We start from the raw sequence: 15,749 nt of genomic DNA on the forward strand, positions 1-15,749 counted from the left end.
GTCACTATCGTCCAATATATTGGCAGAAATGACTTTCCCTGGCTGAGCATCGGAGACCGAAGCCACCAGACCAGAGACTCTCTGGTCTGTTTGCTCAATCGGATCCAATAGTCCAGGGATTCCGGATTCCGATTCCATCTGAGGAGAATCTCTTGCTGAAGAATTCGGGTATGGGACTGGGCAAATGGAACTGCTTCGAAGGAAGCCACCATCAACCCCAGAACCCTCATGCAAGTCCGAAGGGAAGACCAGCTGTTGGATAGTAACAACTGGACTGCTGATTGAATCTTCCGGAGTTTCCCTACCGGAAGGAAAACTCTTGTCCTGAATGTGTCTAGAATTAGACCCAGATTTTCGAGCCTCTGGGTGGGAACCAGAAATGACTTCTGCTGGTTCACCAGCCACCCGAATTCCTGTAAAGAAATTATAGTAATTTCTATGTTTTGTAGCAGGGTCTGTGGAGACTCTGCATGAAGCAGGAGATCGTCTAGGTAACCTAGAATCGATATGCCTCTTTGGCGCAGTAGTGCCAACATTGGGGCCAACACCTTCGTGAAGACCCGAGGAGCCGTGGCAAGACCGAAAGGTAACGCCACAAACTGATAGTGGTTCTCTTCTACGGAAAAACGTAGAAACCGCTGATGTCCTGCGTAAATGGGAATGTGAAGATAGGCGTCCTTGATGTCTATGGACGCTAGGACATCCCCTGAATGCAGGAAGGCTGCTACTGTGCGAATGGATTCCATTTTGAATTTTCTTATGTTGACCAAGGAATTGAGTGCCCTTAAGTCCAGAATTGGACGCACTTTGCCCTCTTTCCTGGGTATTGTAAATAGGTTTGAATAAAACCCTTGAAAACGTTCTGTCCAAGGAACGTGGACTACCACTCCTTGTTGTAGTAAATCCGTGACTGCTCTCCGCAGATCTTCTAAACGATCCGGGGATAGTCGGATATTGGAAGGGAAGAATCGCGCCGGTGGGAGAGATCGAAACTCGATCTTGTACCCTGACCTTATGACTTCGCAAACCCACTTGTCCGGGATTCTGGAGAGCCATGGATCCGGGAACCGGCGAAGACGTCCCCCCACCCCAGTTATGGGTGGGGGCGCACCTTCAGGGTTTAGTAGACTTATCTTCAGGTCTGGAAGGGGCGGGCTTTTGCTTGCCCGACCAACGTCCCCTGAAGCCTCCTGAAGGAGCTTTGGAGGACTTAATTTTTTCACCCGCGGGACGAAAAATTTTTTTGTGAGCAGAAAAAGAAGGCCCTCGTCTTTGACGAGGTCCTTTACCCTTAGCATTTTGCGGTAAAAAGGTGCTCTTTCCTCCCGTGAGATCCTTAATGATCTCATCTAAGTTGGCTCCAAATAAACACTCTCCTGAAAAGGGGATATTAGCCAATGCTTTTTTGGAACCTTGGTCGGCTAACCAACCTTTTAGCCACAGTGTACGTCTGAGAACCACTGCTGAAACTGATGCTCGCGCCAATAATGGAGTGGCGTCTAACGCCGCATCACACACAAACTGTAACCCCTGTATCATCTGTTCCAACAAATCTGATACCGCCTGAGGGACCTCTTCTAAGTCCCGGCGTAACCATTTGGTCCATTCAGTTACAGTCTGTGAAACCAGCCCAATAGCAATTATTGGTCTGAAAGCTGATCCAATCAAGGAAAACATGGTGCGAGACATAGCTTCTATCTTGCGATCCACCGGATCCTTAAAAGACGGAGCGTCTTCTAATGGAATAACCGTGGCTTTATTCAATCTAGCAATTGGTGAATCCACCACAGGTGGTTCTGTCCATTTCTTAATGAGGGTTTCCTCAAACGGATAGGGACCCTCAAGGCTCACCACCCGATGCAGAGAAGTTTCCTAACAACTGCAGTCAGCGTTTGTCTCTTACAGACTGGGAAGAACTGTGTTCGTTTTCCCGGGTAGAAGGAAGTGGCTCCGCCCCCTGTGTACGCCTTTCGGTGTTCCCAGCTCTCCTCGAGGTTAGCTGGGCTCTTCAAACATGGCCGCCCCCATACGGGAGACAATAGACTCCAAAAAAATGGCAGCCGGCGTGACCTGCGGACATTCGTGTACCTGGTCTACAGCAAAATGGCGGCGGATTGCCGAAGTATCGTCTTCCCAGCACATCCACCTGCATACCACGCTAATGGCGGTTTATCGCTCTGCAGGAGGTCCACTACAGTCAAGGTAGGATTGTACCTCCTATGTCTGCTGTAATACTGCAGTCTGCTGGGTAGAGTGTTAGCTCCCAAACCAAGTCCGCTTGCCCACCAAACACATGCTGTATTTACAAGGGGGACTTTTAGTGTCAGAAAGATACTGACCATGTATGGAGGGGCCCATATTCCAAAATGCCTCATAACGAGGAAAAGGAAACATTTACTCACCATACCGAACCGACAGGCACCCTCTCTTCACAATACCCTCTCCACCGGGGTGGGGGGTTGTTGACCACTCCGGACGCCTCGACTCTCTGGTTCCTGGCGTCCAAGCGAGACTTTTAACTCGCAAGGTCAGTCCCTCCAATGGGACTCTGTCGCGGCCGACCCAGCGCGGAGTTCTGGTCTGCACGCGCTCGTAGGCAGAACCGGGGTGACCACTGGATCTCAACATCCAGCCCGTTGCCCGGGCTGGACTTACTTGAATGTGTCGCGGCCGACCAAGCGCGATGCAATGGTCTGCGCGCGCTCGTAGGCCGGCTGGGGTGACCACAAGTGTCGCCCAGATCCGGCGTAATTTGCTTGAAGATCTCACAGGAAAAAACACTGGAGAAACTACCTAAAAATATTTTTTCTAAAAAAAAAAAATCTTGCCAGGACCAGAGATCCCAGCAAGGAACTTAGGTCCTTACTCCTGACTAGACAGAAAAAAACTGATTTCCTGTAGCAGAGAGAGGGAGGATATACCCTCTGGGACTGCCCCTAGGGTGGAGCCAGAACGTTTTTTCTTTCTGCCTAGTCCTACTCCTGCGGAGACAACATAACCCAATTGATGTGAATCAAAGAGGACTACGTCTGTCAATGAGCGACAGAGAAATTGAATTTGAAACAAGGCTGTGAGGCAGCAGGCAGACTATGATATACAATTCACTAAGCTACGATATAGTAGCTTATAACTTGTTAGTGGGGGTGTGAACATTAATATGTGCTAAGTGAAGTCACCCTTTAAGGAACACTAAAGCTGCCTATAAGCTAGTAGATTTTTGTTTGGAATTTTTTGTTTGTTCGATTTTCTAATCATTAGTAGAGTAAAATCGATGTTAATTTTTTAACCTCAGTGATGAAAAAACTTCAGGATGGAAAACCTTTCTCAAACTAACACATTTTTAACAGTGTATGGATTTTCATTTGGGAAATTACATTTATTCCAAAATCAAATGTTAAAAGCAAATTAGTTGTGGAAGCAATTTCGAACGACATATGTTCAGTCATTGAATGTACAAAAATTTTCGTACGAATATATGCAGGAACATGTGTCAAGATGAGCTCAAATAGTCTTAAAGGTAAACTATTGTTTTCAATCAGGTCAGAGCTAGCATAAATGTGTAATGAAAAAAATATGGTTTCTTCCATGTAAATATACAGTATATGTAAGGTAAACATATAACTTAAAGCAACAGAAAAACAGATTTATTTTAAATATTATTGCTCACTGATAAGGGTATTGACATTAGGGAAGCAGTCATAATCAACATCATGTATTTGGGGACGGGGACGGAACTTGAAGCTTGTGGGCCCTGATGCAAACTTTGGCCCGGGGCCCCCCCTCTGCCCCCGTGCACCAAGATACTCCCACCAACTGCATGTGCACACAAGTTGGGGCAGGCAGGCCACACTGTAAGCTGCCGGATGATAGTGGTGGGCTTGTTTGTAAAAGAGGAAACTCAGAGGGCCCTCTGACTTCCAGATTCACATAAAAGCCCGCTGCTTACACCCAGCAGCTCGGAGTGTGGCCTACCTGCCTGCCCCATGCACGTGCACGGTTGAGCAAGGCTGAGTGGGGCAGAACAGGGCAAGGAGGGGCTGTACTGGGCAGGACGGAGGGCTGAGCTGAGAGTGCACCGCTAGGGAAAAGGGCTTGCCCCATCACCCTGAAAATGTGAAACCAGAAGTGTTACTCACCACCAATGATTGTGGGATTTTTTTTCTTTTTATAGGGGGGGGGGGGGGTGGATTTCAAGTTTTTATACTTTTATACTGAGTCTATAGTAAAAGTACTCCCTCAGTCACTGACATATCCAAGCCAATGACTGGAACACTACCTCCACCCTGCTCTGCACAGTCACAACACTACATCCTGTAAACTGAGTAATGCAGCCACAGGAGCACACATAGAGCAGGACGAACAACTGCAACCTCAGAGCAGTCACAATTCCTGCACATTCCCACGTCAGACCAAATCTTGAACTTTCACAGGTTTTGGGGCATTCCTGCACCTTCACACATCAGATCAGTCCCAATTCCTGCACCTATAAATGAGTAGTTGCAAATAGCTGGGTAATTACCAGTCAAAAAATGACAGCATGCAGCTCAGGGTGTCCGACTCAACACCAGGAACAAATCTACCCTGTCTGATGTGGGGGTACAGGAAAAAAATGTAAGGGGGCAGAGGATGGGTAGTCAGCAGGGCAGAGGATAGGGTCAGCAGTTTGTAGGGCAGAGAATGGAAGGTCAGGATGGGAATATACAGGGGTCAGCAAATCAGAGGACAGGGGTCAGCAGGGTGGATAACAGGGTTTAGCAGGGTGGTCAACAGGGGCAACCAGGGCAGAGGAAAGGGTGTCAGCAAGGCAGAGGACAGTGGTCAGCAATGCAGAGGATGAGGTCCACAGGGCATTGGACAAGGCTCAGTAGGGCATAGGACGGGGGTCAGAAAGGCACAGGACAGCTTGAGCAGAGCATATGATGGTGTCAGCGGGGCCAATGGGGAAGAGGACAGGGGTCAGTGGGCATGAGATGAGGTCAGCGGGGCATAGGACAGGGGTCAGCGGGCATAGGATAGGGGTCAGCAGGGCATAGGATAGGGGTCAGCGGGGCTCAGGGCGAAGGTCACCAGGGCATAGGAAAGGGTCAGCAAGGGTCAGGACAGAGGTCAGTAGGGCATAGGACAAGGGTCAGTAGGGCAAAGGACAAGGGTCAGTAAGGCATAGGACAAGGGTCAGCAGGGCATAGAATAGAGGCCTCAGGGTATAGCATAGGATCTGCAGGAATATAGAAAAGTGGTCAGTGGGGCAGAGGACAAGGATCAGTGGGCCTGAGGATAGGGTCAGCGGAGCTGAGGACAAGGATCAGTGAGGCTGAGGATAGGGTCAGCAGAGCTGAGGACAAGGATCAGTGGAGATGAGGACAGGGTCAGTGGGGAAGAGAATGGGGTCAACAGGGCAGAAGATGGGGTCAACAGGGCAGAGGATGGGGTAGGCAGGGCAGAGGATGAAATGGCAGAGCATGGAACAGGGGTCTGCAGGGCAGAGGATGAGGGTCTGCAGGGCAGAGGATAAAGCCAGCAGGGCAAGGGACAGGGTTCAGTAGGGCAGAGGATGGGATCAGCAGGGCAGAGGATAGGGTTACTGCTGGCAGGGCTCTAAGCAGTGCTGCTCTTCCCCACAATGCACACAGCTGAGATTTGATTCTTTTACAGACAGTCTCAATCTGCACAGTGTGTAACTGGCTGGTGCAGCTCTGCTACCTTTCTGATCTGAGGATTTCATAGCTCACACTGTAGATTGTCTGTACAAGAATCCTATCTCAGCTGCATGCAGTGTGGGTAGGAGAAGCTCTTCTGCATGTCCTATTTGAGGCTGAGTGCAGTCCAAGGATGGGGGGAGGAGCTTACCAACCCAGGCACAACATCCATGGGGGAGAACGCACACCATCCCCTAGATGCAGCCTTCCTGAAAATTGCTTGCTAAGTAAGGTGGGCTGGAATGGAGGCAGGCGGGACATTCCTGTGTAGACAACCTGCAACTCCCAAACAGCTTTGTTGCTGTTCAGCACGCTTGCCTGGGGGTTGGTAACCCCTGAGTAGATGGAAACCCAAGTAACAGGGAGGCCGCACGGGCTACACCCGTGTGTGAGGAGATATGGCGCAGAACTGTATGTAACCAACACACTGGAGGGAGATGGCTTGGGGGTTTGGGTGAGGTGGTGGAGTGATTCCAAAACACTGTAGTACACCTCTCAAGAGACTGAAGATTGTTACAGTAATAGATAAGGACAGCAGAGGGTGCATCTGACTGTAGCAGTAGAAAAAAAAATGTATTCACACATTAGGCAACTTACAAGACAATGTAGTGATATCATGCATATATACATGTAAAAACTTCATTCAGAGTCTGCTTTGGACCTGCTGGACCTTCACAGCTTTTTTGGGAGGGATTGCAGTACCTGTAAGTATAATGCAAAGTAGACACCACTGGGGGGCAGCAGACTAAGTGTAGCAATAGGTGAATGAAAAACAAGCTATGTAAATAGCAACTCACAATAGTACAGGTTTAATCCAGTCATTAATTCTGTAGTCATCCAGTTCTGCAAAGGTCAATCCCTGGAAGCTGACCCTGAATAATGTTTCTAAATGTACTGTATATGCCTGACATCACTACATTATCTTGAAAGTTGCCAATTGTCTTGTGAATAAATTTGTTTTTTTTTTTTTTACTGCTACATTCAGATGCGCCCTTATCTATGATCAACAATATGCAAGGATTTGAATTTTTTTTTATTACTGTAAGTCTGAAGGCTTACCTTTGAAGAATTTATATCCATCCTTATTTAGCTTTACTTGAATGGTTCGAGAATACCGCTAAGAGTCAGAGATGTGGGACCCTGTGAGGTCTGAAGCTCAATCAACTACCCGACAAATGCTTTCTTTCAGTTCTAGTAACCATGACGGTATCAAACACAAAGCTCTGTAGTTTACATAACTACATGGGTATTTTGTGACAATTTGTTGGAGTTGTCATAGTAGCAACTAACGGTGGGTTACCTCTCACTCACCCCTAAATTCCAGTCATCCTCAGACAAAAAGAGCAAGCTAAATCAGACTTAAGAAAAAAAAAAAACATGCACAGGAGTCATCCTGCACTGACCAAAGTATTGAACCAGGAAGAAGAGAGGCCGAAGGGATCGGCAGCAGTGAGGGAGTTCTTGGACATTGCAAATACGTATATATTTTATAGGGAAAACCTGCACATTTATGTTAGTTTAATCCAAATGTTTGGATAAGACCAGTCACTGATTATATTTTGCAGTTTACTAAACTCACATAGTTTTTTTTAATGAAACAGATTTTGCACCCTATAAAAATTTATACCACCTTTTATTTAAAACAATGTTATTTTCTTAAAACTGATAAGCCAGAAGTATGGTATTTTTCTTTACAATACTAACAAGGAAATCACAAATGGGTATAGAGGAATTTTATGGAACATATCTGCTTAGTAGTCTAAAATAAATAGATATGAAGTGTCGAAAACAGAGACTAAGCCTATTTTATTGTGTGGATTACACCACTCTACAATGTTAAGGATAACAACTCAATTTAAAAAGAAAAAAAAATGTTGCACCCAAGACAGATTTTTTTCTATCATCAACAAAAAAAGCATACCAAAAAGAAGGCTCTTCGAATGTCATCCAAATATAGTTGTCGAAACTGAGTTATATCTGTACAGCAGGAGAAGTCAATACTGTTAAGCTGTGAAGGAGAAAAAAAAAAAAAAAACAGAAAATCAATGTGATGTGTCCTATCAGTCATTTATAACAAAAATAGATGCCCCCTTGTGGTGAGTTATGAAATTAACATGTGTCAGCAATGACCACTAGAACTACCATGTTTAAAATCTGTGCCTTTTAATAGGTGAACAATGCAAAACCTGCAAAAATTATGTATGGTCAATTTAAAAAAAAAAAAATCCCTTTTTAGAACCTGTGCTGGTTTGCAGTTTCGAGCATGTAGGTGTGACCACTGTTGGACATTTTTCTGCAATGGCTGAATGTATGCAGTAAGTATATTTGTAGGTTAAAAACAAATGTGGCAGAATATTGTTATACTAAAGTGTACATAGAAAAAAAAAAAAAGCCAGACCTGCTTTGAAAAATATAAATACTAGACTTCCTATTGTCATATATTAATATAGACCTTTACAGATTAATTTATGTATTGAGTATTGTTGTCATCTATTGGTCATTAGTAGTTATAGCAGGCTTTTTCCAGCTAGAGAACATGAGAGGCTCCAGGAAGTTGCATTAGTAGTGCAAAGAGCCTGCCTCCATCAGCCAGTCTTCTTCTTCCTAATATTCTAGCCTAGGACATTATTTATCCATAAGCATTATTATCTACGCAGCTTGCTAGCAGGATTATTGGTGTACATGTGCCTAACTGCTGTGCTACAATGTTAGGATTCTGCAGTGGATGTACTTTCCTACCTTGTTCACTGTTAGTAATCCATAAGTGTTCACTGTATGCAATGCTTTTTGAATGTAGAGATGTGTATTGAACAAACTCAGTCAATGCAATGACCAGAAAAGTTTTAAAGTGATTCTAAAGGTTTTTTTTTTTTGCTAAACAATACATGCCATACTCACCTGCTCTGTGCAATGATTCTGCATAGAGCAGCCCCAAACCTTCTCATCTTGGGTGGGGTCCCCTGCCAGAGCTCCTGGCTCTTCCTCCCTTCCGAATATCCCAATAATACAATGCTTGGTATAGGGGCACTCATGTGGGCTCGCTCCCATGCCTGGGATATGTGTTTCCAACGATACACACAGAGTTTGATTGACAGCTTCTGCAGATGCCTCCATGTCCAGTGAGTGGAGAGAGAGGCAGAGAGTAATGCTGCTGCTCTTGGGTACATCACTGAATCAAGATTGAGCTCAGTTAAGTATTTAGGTGAAGCTGGAGGGGGGATGGGGGGGGGAATGATCACAGAAAGATTTTTTACCCTAATACAGAGAATGCATTAAGGTAAAAAACTTCCTGCCTTTACAACCACAGTTTTTTTTTGCAGCAGCCTAACCGTACAAGATCTATGCTCCGCGAGGGCAGTAGAGTGAAAAGACGATAGCGCAGTGGGTTTGAGCACCATAAGTCATTCCATAGAAAATATAAGTCTAAGGGTAAAAATACAAGCCTGAAGATTTTATACTGTAAGTACAGCAATCTGAGCATACAAGCCCTTTTTAGAATCTAGAGGCTAAAGCAAAGTTTTTAAACGCATTGAAATCAAGCAAGCTGTTGTTCACAAGTTCATTGGCTTTTAAGGCATGAACAAAGCAGATCGTGCAAAGCTATCATTTGTTTTAAATGGAAGCCAGCATGCTTTATGCAAAAAGCTGTATAAAAGCATCAGAATGCAGTTGCCACAGCTTTAACTGAGGTTGCAACTTACAAAAAAGCAGTTCAGTATGAACATCTTTAAAGAACCAGATATTCTAGAAAAACCACTTTGTCCAGTAGAATGTACTAGGAGTATGTCCAGCAACTTTCTCAGCCTCGATTAGAGGAATCACCATGCTAAATCAAATGTCTAACTCTCAGCATTGTGTTAGCAATTGCAAACAGGCAAGTGGCAGAAATGTTGCAGCTGAAAGAAAATGAAAACAGTTCTCACAACATTCAGCCGCTTTTCCCAAATTATCCAATCTGAATACAAAGGTACAACATGCTCTACTTAGGAAAATTAAAACATTTTCTAAAGAAAAAAAAGATAACCCCAGAACTGCACAAACGATTTGACAATCTTGAACTGAAGTTTACTAAAAAAGATGGTTATTCGTCAGCACTCTCATATTTAGACACAGCTTGTAGCACTTACCCATACCATAAAAGCTTTAATAGTGATTACAGAAAAAAACATGGCTTTTGGATTCAAGCACAAGGAATCATAGAGTTGTTTTTCTCCCTTTCCTTGTATTTTGCTGGCTGACAAGCAAAGATGAGAAATTACCCCGGTATTTCCTTCTTTACCTCCAGTGGTCAGCTCACCAGAAAAGAAAGGCCACCTAATTACAGCCAAAAAAATTATTTTCTTGTACATAAACAAATGCTGCTTCAGAAATCCTAGATTGTCAAAACAGCTAAAAGTTTGAGAGAGTGTTAGAGAGTGCCCAGCTAACAGAAAGCCACATCCCCTCATGAAATGCCGAAGTTTTGGGCCTGTTGGGATTATTGGGGGTGATTAAAATAATAATAGAAAAAAAAATGGATTTAAAAAGCCATGTATATTTCATCTAATGCATATAAGATTCTGAATGGTGCAGCGTCCATTTTGTTCAAGGTGAATGAAAGTTCATATATGCTCATTTTCAAAATGTCTCTTACAAGCTTACAAGAGAGAATAGAGTTTCAACAGAGGTCTTTGTATTTCTTTTAAGATCGTAAATAAGATTTACATAGACGTCTCTTCAGATAAGACCTAATGGTAATCCCAGTCTGTCTGTAATTATTTAACAATGGACAATACCCCAGTATACTCTAGCAGACATTTAAAATGAACTATATATAAGATACATTATTATGTGTGAGAAGATATTAGCCATATTATGTCATTATATTATGTAGGGCATATACATATATATTTAGAAATCGTTTGTCTATCACATGTTGGGTTTATATTCTTGTTAAATAACAAATCTTACTTAGACTTAAGAGTGAATACTAATTACTTCATTTTAAGGCATGTGGTAGGAGTGTTTATATAAGAATTGCTTTGGACTAGGCTAAGTGATATAAATTCTACAGGCCAGACAAAATGCCTGACAGTAATGGCAGAATTCAAATAATGAATGGCTTTTCACTAACCAAGAGGTCAAAGGTCATCAGATAAGAATATATTCTAATTGTTTCTAAGCACTGAATTTAATGAACGGTACAACACTGCCCTCTTTAGACGAAATACCAAATGCAGTCTTGGGGTAATTTAGATATTTTCCAATTAGAAATATTATATTGTATTAAAAATATAATTATTGAAATAGCATTACTTGCCAAGGTGAATGATGGAGATACAGATGGACATTTATGTATGTACTGAGAGTATGGACAACGTTTTGTGTTGTGTTTTGTGATTACTCTTAAATATAGAGAAATCATCATTTAATTTTATTATACAAAACATGGGGTTAATTATTAGGAGAGGTGTGTCTATGACCTCACCAGTTAAGGTATAGAATATCCCAACCAATGGGGATAATGTTTCATCCCTCTGGGTTTAACTTATGGTAATGTTTATAGCCCTTTGTTCATACCATATAAAAGAAGAACCCAGATATGAGATAGCACACATTACATTACATTGTCCAACATACAATACACATACATCACACACACTACTCCATCCCTCGATATACTCATCCAGACATACTCCATCTTGCTCCATCATTCATCTGAAACTTGGAGGGAAACCACCATCTTAAGAAAGGCATCCATCTTAAGATTCTGGTAACGACCATTTGAAGCTAGCGGCCATCTTAAGTGTGGTAAATATAACTTTGCTGTGTTGATTTTATTCAATATTGTTCATTTCCTTCCTTATATGTTTTATATTGCATATTTAAGGGTAATAAGATTACAATCCCAGCCGTATAAACCATAGTAGATTTTTCTCTAAAAAGCTGATTTTTGTTTTTATACATTTTTATTTATATCAGATTTTGTGCATTATTTTCAATTTTAAGTCTTCCGTTTTGCATGGCTTATTCTCGCTTCATCTGCAGTGAAGTGACTTTCGGCTATGCGATTCCCAGACAATTGTGGTCTGTTTATATAGAACACATACCAATAGTTTAATGCTATACCTGGAGAAATGGTCATCTTGCTTTCATTTTGCTTTCACTTTGTTTCAGTTTCACTTTCATTATTGAGCTAAACATCACTTTGCATTGATTGTTTGAAGTTAGTATTTTATGTAAGAGTTATCTGTTTGTGTCATTTCCCTTTTTGATCATTTATTGTGATTACATGTCTTGTGAATAAATATTTTTATATATATATTCCATACTGTAGACTGTACTCACTAAGATTGGTATATGCTTTTAAAAAGAAATTAATCAATTAAAAAGAATTCACTACATATTGATTTGTGGAAATAAGTGAAGATTCTCCTTTTTCCCAGATCTTTGCTTATTGACATAAATAGACACTGTTATATTCAGAGCAGTATAAACATTCTTACATAATGAAGTACGAGCACGAGATATTATTATTAAATATTCTTACAGGCCTAAACCTATTGAAGACCACAAACCCTATTTAAAGGAAATTGGCATCTGTTTCAGGTACTATGAGTCAAATTTTCCTTGCAACTGCAAGGAAAAGCACACTGCAATTTTACACAAGTCTATAATCATGCTCCAAAATCTGTAAAAGTACTGTATATGCAACTGAAAAGAAAGACTAGGCCATGCAGTTCTAGTTGAATAAAGTATTAGATTGCCTACAAAAGCGGAGTTCTTTGATATCTTTGACATTAAAACAGGCACAGCTCACAAAACAATAGAAAATATGTTGCAGACACACAGGAAGTCATCGGATACCAATGTCTGGGCTTCTAGTGTGTTGCTGTACCTTTAAGGAGATAAGGGCAGCCAGGTAAGCTCTCGGTTTGTTGATTGTTATATACTGTATGTCCCATAGTTGGGAACTCAGATGGTTAAAGGTTAGGGATCTCGCTTATGCATATATTGGCCTACCCATGTACACCTCTCCCCGTTTTCTAGTTTCAGACAGATAAGATCCGCTGCCATTGTGTGTATTTTGCAGTAATACTTATAAAGTGTGAACTGGTGTTTAACTTCAACTTGGTGGTGTATTTAAATCTGATAGTGCATTTAACACCCCCAAAAAAACAGAGGGAAAAGCCTAAATAAAAAAAAAACGAATGCAGCTACCATCTCTAATGATTGGTAAGCTGCAATATATTACATTTTTGGTTTTGAGTTTGATACACTTCAATTTCCAGACTAAAGTTCCACATTAGGAAGTCCCTTGGGTTTTGGGATTACCATTGCTTTAAAAAGCTCAGCCCAGTAATCAGGTAGATTGTTTTGAGTTGGAAGTTGTTAATCCGCTACAGATATGACAGCAGCAGTGGTAAGAGCCGGTTCACACTGGGGCGACTTGTCAGGCGACCTGGTCGCCTGACAAGTCACCGCGGGTCGCCTGCCATAGATTAGCACAGGACCCATTCTAATAGGAGCGACACAAGTCGCTCCGACTTAGAAAAAGGGTCCTGAGCTACTTTGGGGCGACCTGGAGCGACCTGCATTGACTTCAATGATATGAAGTCCGTGCATGCCGCTCTGAGGTCGCGGTGCGAGCTGCGCACCGCGACTTCACAGGTCGCCCCGGGAAGTCGGGTCACCTGTATGTGAACGGGCTCTAAGAGCACTTGCAAGAAAAACATTGTTTATAGATCTTTAAACTTCCACATTAATCGTGGTGGTGCTTAGGAGACATTGATAGTGTTGCTAAACGCATTTTGGACACCAAGTTGCTTAAATCAAAACCAGCACATCTGACTCGTAAAACTTTAAGTACCCTCAAGACTGAAGTCAAGGAAAATCATGAATGCAAAGTCTTTTTTTTAACCATCATCAACAGACCCAGACATGTCCATAGCTCCTACACCAGCTATGCTCTTACACAAGATTAAATTCTTTTTCAACTCCCTCTAGAAGCTTTATTAGAGTATTGGATGGAGAAGAGTGTAGCTTTTCGCTCTAAAGTTGCAAAAAATGGCCACAAGATCTGTAAAATGTTAAAGTAGGAGATGTTCTGTTGCTAGGAAACAGGTAATGTGTTGGCAATGAGTTCCATCAACTATTCGGTCTGCCATATAATAAATTATATGCAACTATAGAAAAAGTCGTGTTTCTTCAGCTTTTTTGAAGAGTACAGGTTTTTTAGCTAGCTACTAAGCTGCTACATGCTGATAGAGCAGTACAGTTCCTTTAGAACAATGACATTTATTAATAACAGCAAGCCATATCAGCTGAAGTAGATATTTATATAGCACTATCAATTCATATAGCACTTTACATGAGTGTACATTCACATCAGTACCTACCTCCAAGGAGCTTTGCCTAAATACAACAGCACCTCGATTCATGACAATTTGAAAAATGGCTATTTTCAGGGAGACCGCGACACCAGATTTTTTTTATCCAGTAGTAATAAGTCTGAATTGACCAGCAGGAGTAGCATTAGAAAGGTGTAAAACAAAGCTCCCAGATTCATACCAAATTGGCCAGTGGTTTATTAATATATCAAAACTTAGTGTACAAAAACACTTCAAAAGCATGAACCCCACACTCCAGAGACAAGGCAGTGTTTATCTTGAAATTAAAATTAGACTTGATTAGTTCTGAAACAATTGCCACACATATAGTACAGAGACGGGAGAGTATGTAACCAGCTTTATTAGGCCGTAGTGTAAGAGGCATCTTTTATCATGAAATAAAATTTAGAGTGTACACATATCATTTAAAAAACAATGTTACATTACATGTATTTGTGTTTAGAAACACATCAGCCACAAATAAGCTTGAAATGCCAGAGCACTGAAATACTAGGAGAAAACAAACGTGATTTTCTCTACAGCAAACATTGAAAATTTTGCAGCTGAAGCTCAACTGCGGAAACATTATGTGTGGCAACTTTATGTGTGTGGCAATTTATATGTGTCAGAGCAATTGATTAGGGTAAAAGAGGCTTCAGGAACTGGTAATGGTGGCAGCCCTTCAGAGGTTGCAGGAGCTGGTAATGGTAGAAGGCCATAAGAGGTTGTAGGAGCCAGCAACAGTGGCATACCAGCAGAACATGCATGCAAGAGCTGGTAATGGTGGCAACCCAGGAGAGGTGGCAGGAGCTAGTAATGGTGGCAGTCCAGGAGAGGAAGCAGGGGCTACTAACAGAGGCAAGCTAGGAGAGGTGGCAGGAGCTGGAAATGGTAGAAGGTCAGGGGAATTGGCACAAGCTGGTAATGGTGGCGATTCAGTAGAGGTGAAAAGAACTTATAATAGTAGCAAGCCAGCAGAATTGCCAGGAGCAGGTAATGGTGACAATCCAGCAGAGGTGTCAGGATCTGGCAAGCAGTGATGGCAAAAATTGGAAATGGTTACCTTTTTAGGGGGAGCAAGTTTACAAGGAAAAATATAGTCGGTAGCATCCACTGCAGGAGTTTTGTAATCATTACTGATCAAGTGTCAGGGAAGGTATCAATGAGTGAGCTGGTCCACAGTGTTAGGATACAAGTGGATTTGTCTCTCATGTAAAACTAGATGCTCCAGTCATTGTCCAGCCTTGACACAAAATATTGTAGTTCATGGGGTCTAACTTTAGAGTGTAAGCATCAGCCCTGGTTCACAAGTAGTCTGCAATTATATGGCTTAGCTAATGCCTGTGATTGCTATATTCAGCCAGGCCTGTTCGCTGTGGTTGGAAAAATGCCAACAAGCAGCCACGGATCACTGCTGCTCCTCCTCTGTGGCTGCATCTCTTCTATATGGCCCATTTTTGCTTCCTCTAGGATAGTAGCATAAGTCGTGCCTTTTTCCCCTTGTTTTGGGGATCCAAAAGAGTGGCCACAAAGAAATGCTCCCTCTCTTTAATGGCCCAAATCATGGGCTCCTTATGCAGACATTTTATCATGAAAGAGCTAATTCCCCACAAATTGCCTGTAGCAAAGCACCTCAAGTCCTCTATTTCACTGAAGACCAACATTACTCTTAACGATCTCACCC

General features: G+C 42.3%; 1 protein-coding gene across 1 annotated transcript in view; it reads right to left on the bottom strand.

Annotated features, from left to right (window-relative positions):
• The window catches only part of PIGN (phosphatidylinositol glycan anchor biosynthesis class N), a 710,925-nt gene that overhangs the window by 149,037 nt on the left and 546,139 nt on the right, over positions 1 to 15,749 (bottom strand). The window contains exon 23 of the mRNA XM_082259251.1: positions 7,618 to 7,704. Coding sequence (XP_082115377.1) covers positions 7,618 to 7,704 — 87 coding nt within the window. The remainder of the gene's footprint in view (positions 1 to 7,617; positions 7,705 to 15,749) is intronic.

The sequence above is a fragment of the Pelophylax lessonae genome (assembly GCF_965119305.1).
Source record: "Pelophylax lessonae genome assembly, chromosome: 5".
NCBI classification, from domain to species: domain Eukaryota; kingdom Metazoa; phylum Chordata; class Amphibia; order Anura; family Ranidae; genus Pelophylax; species Pelophylax lessonae.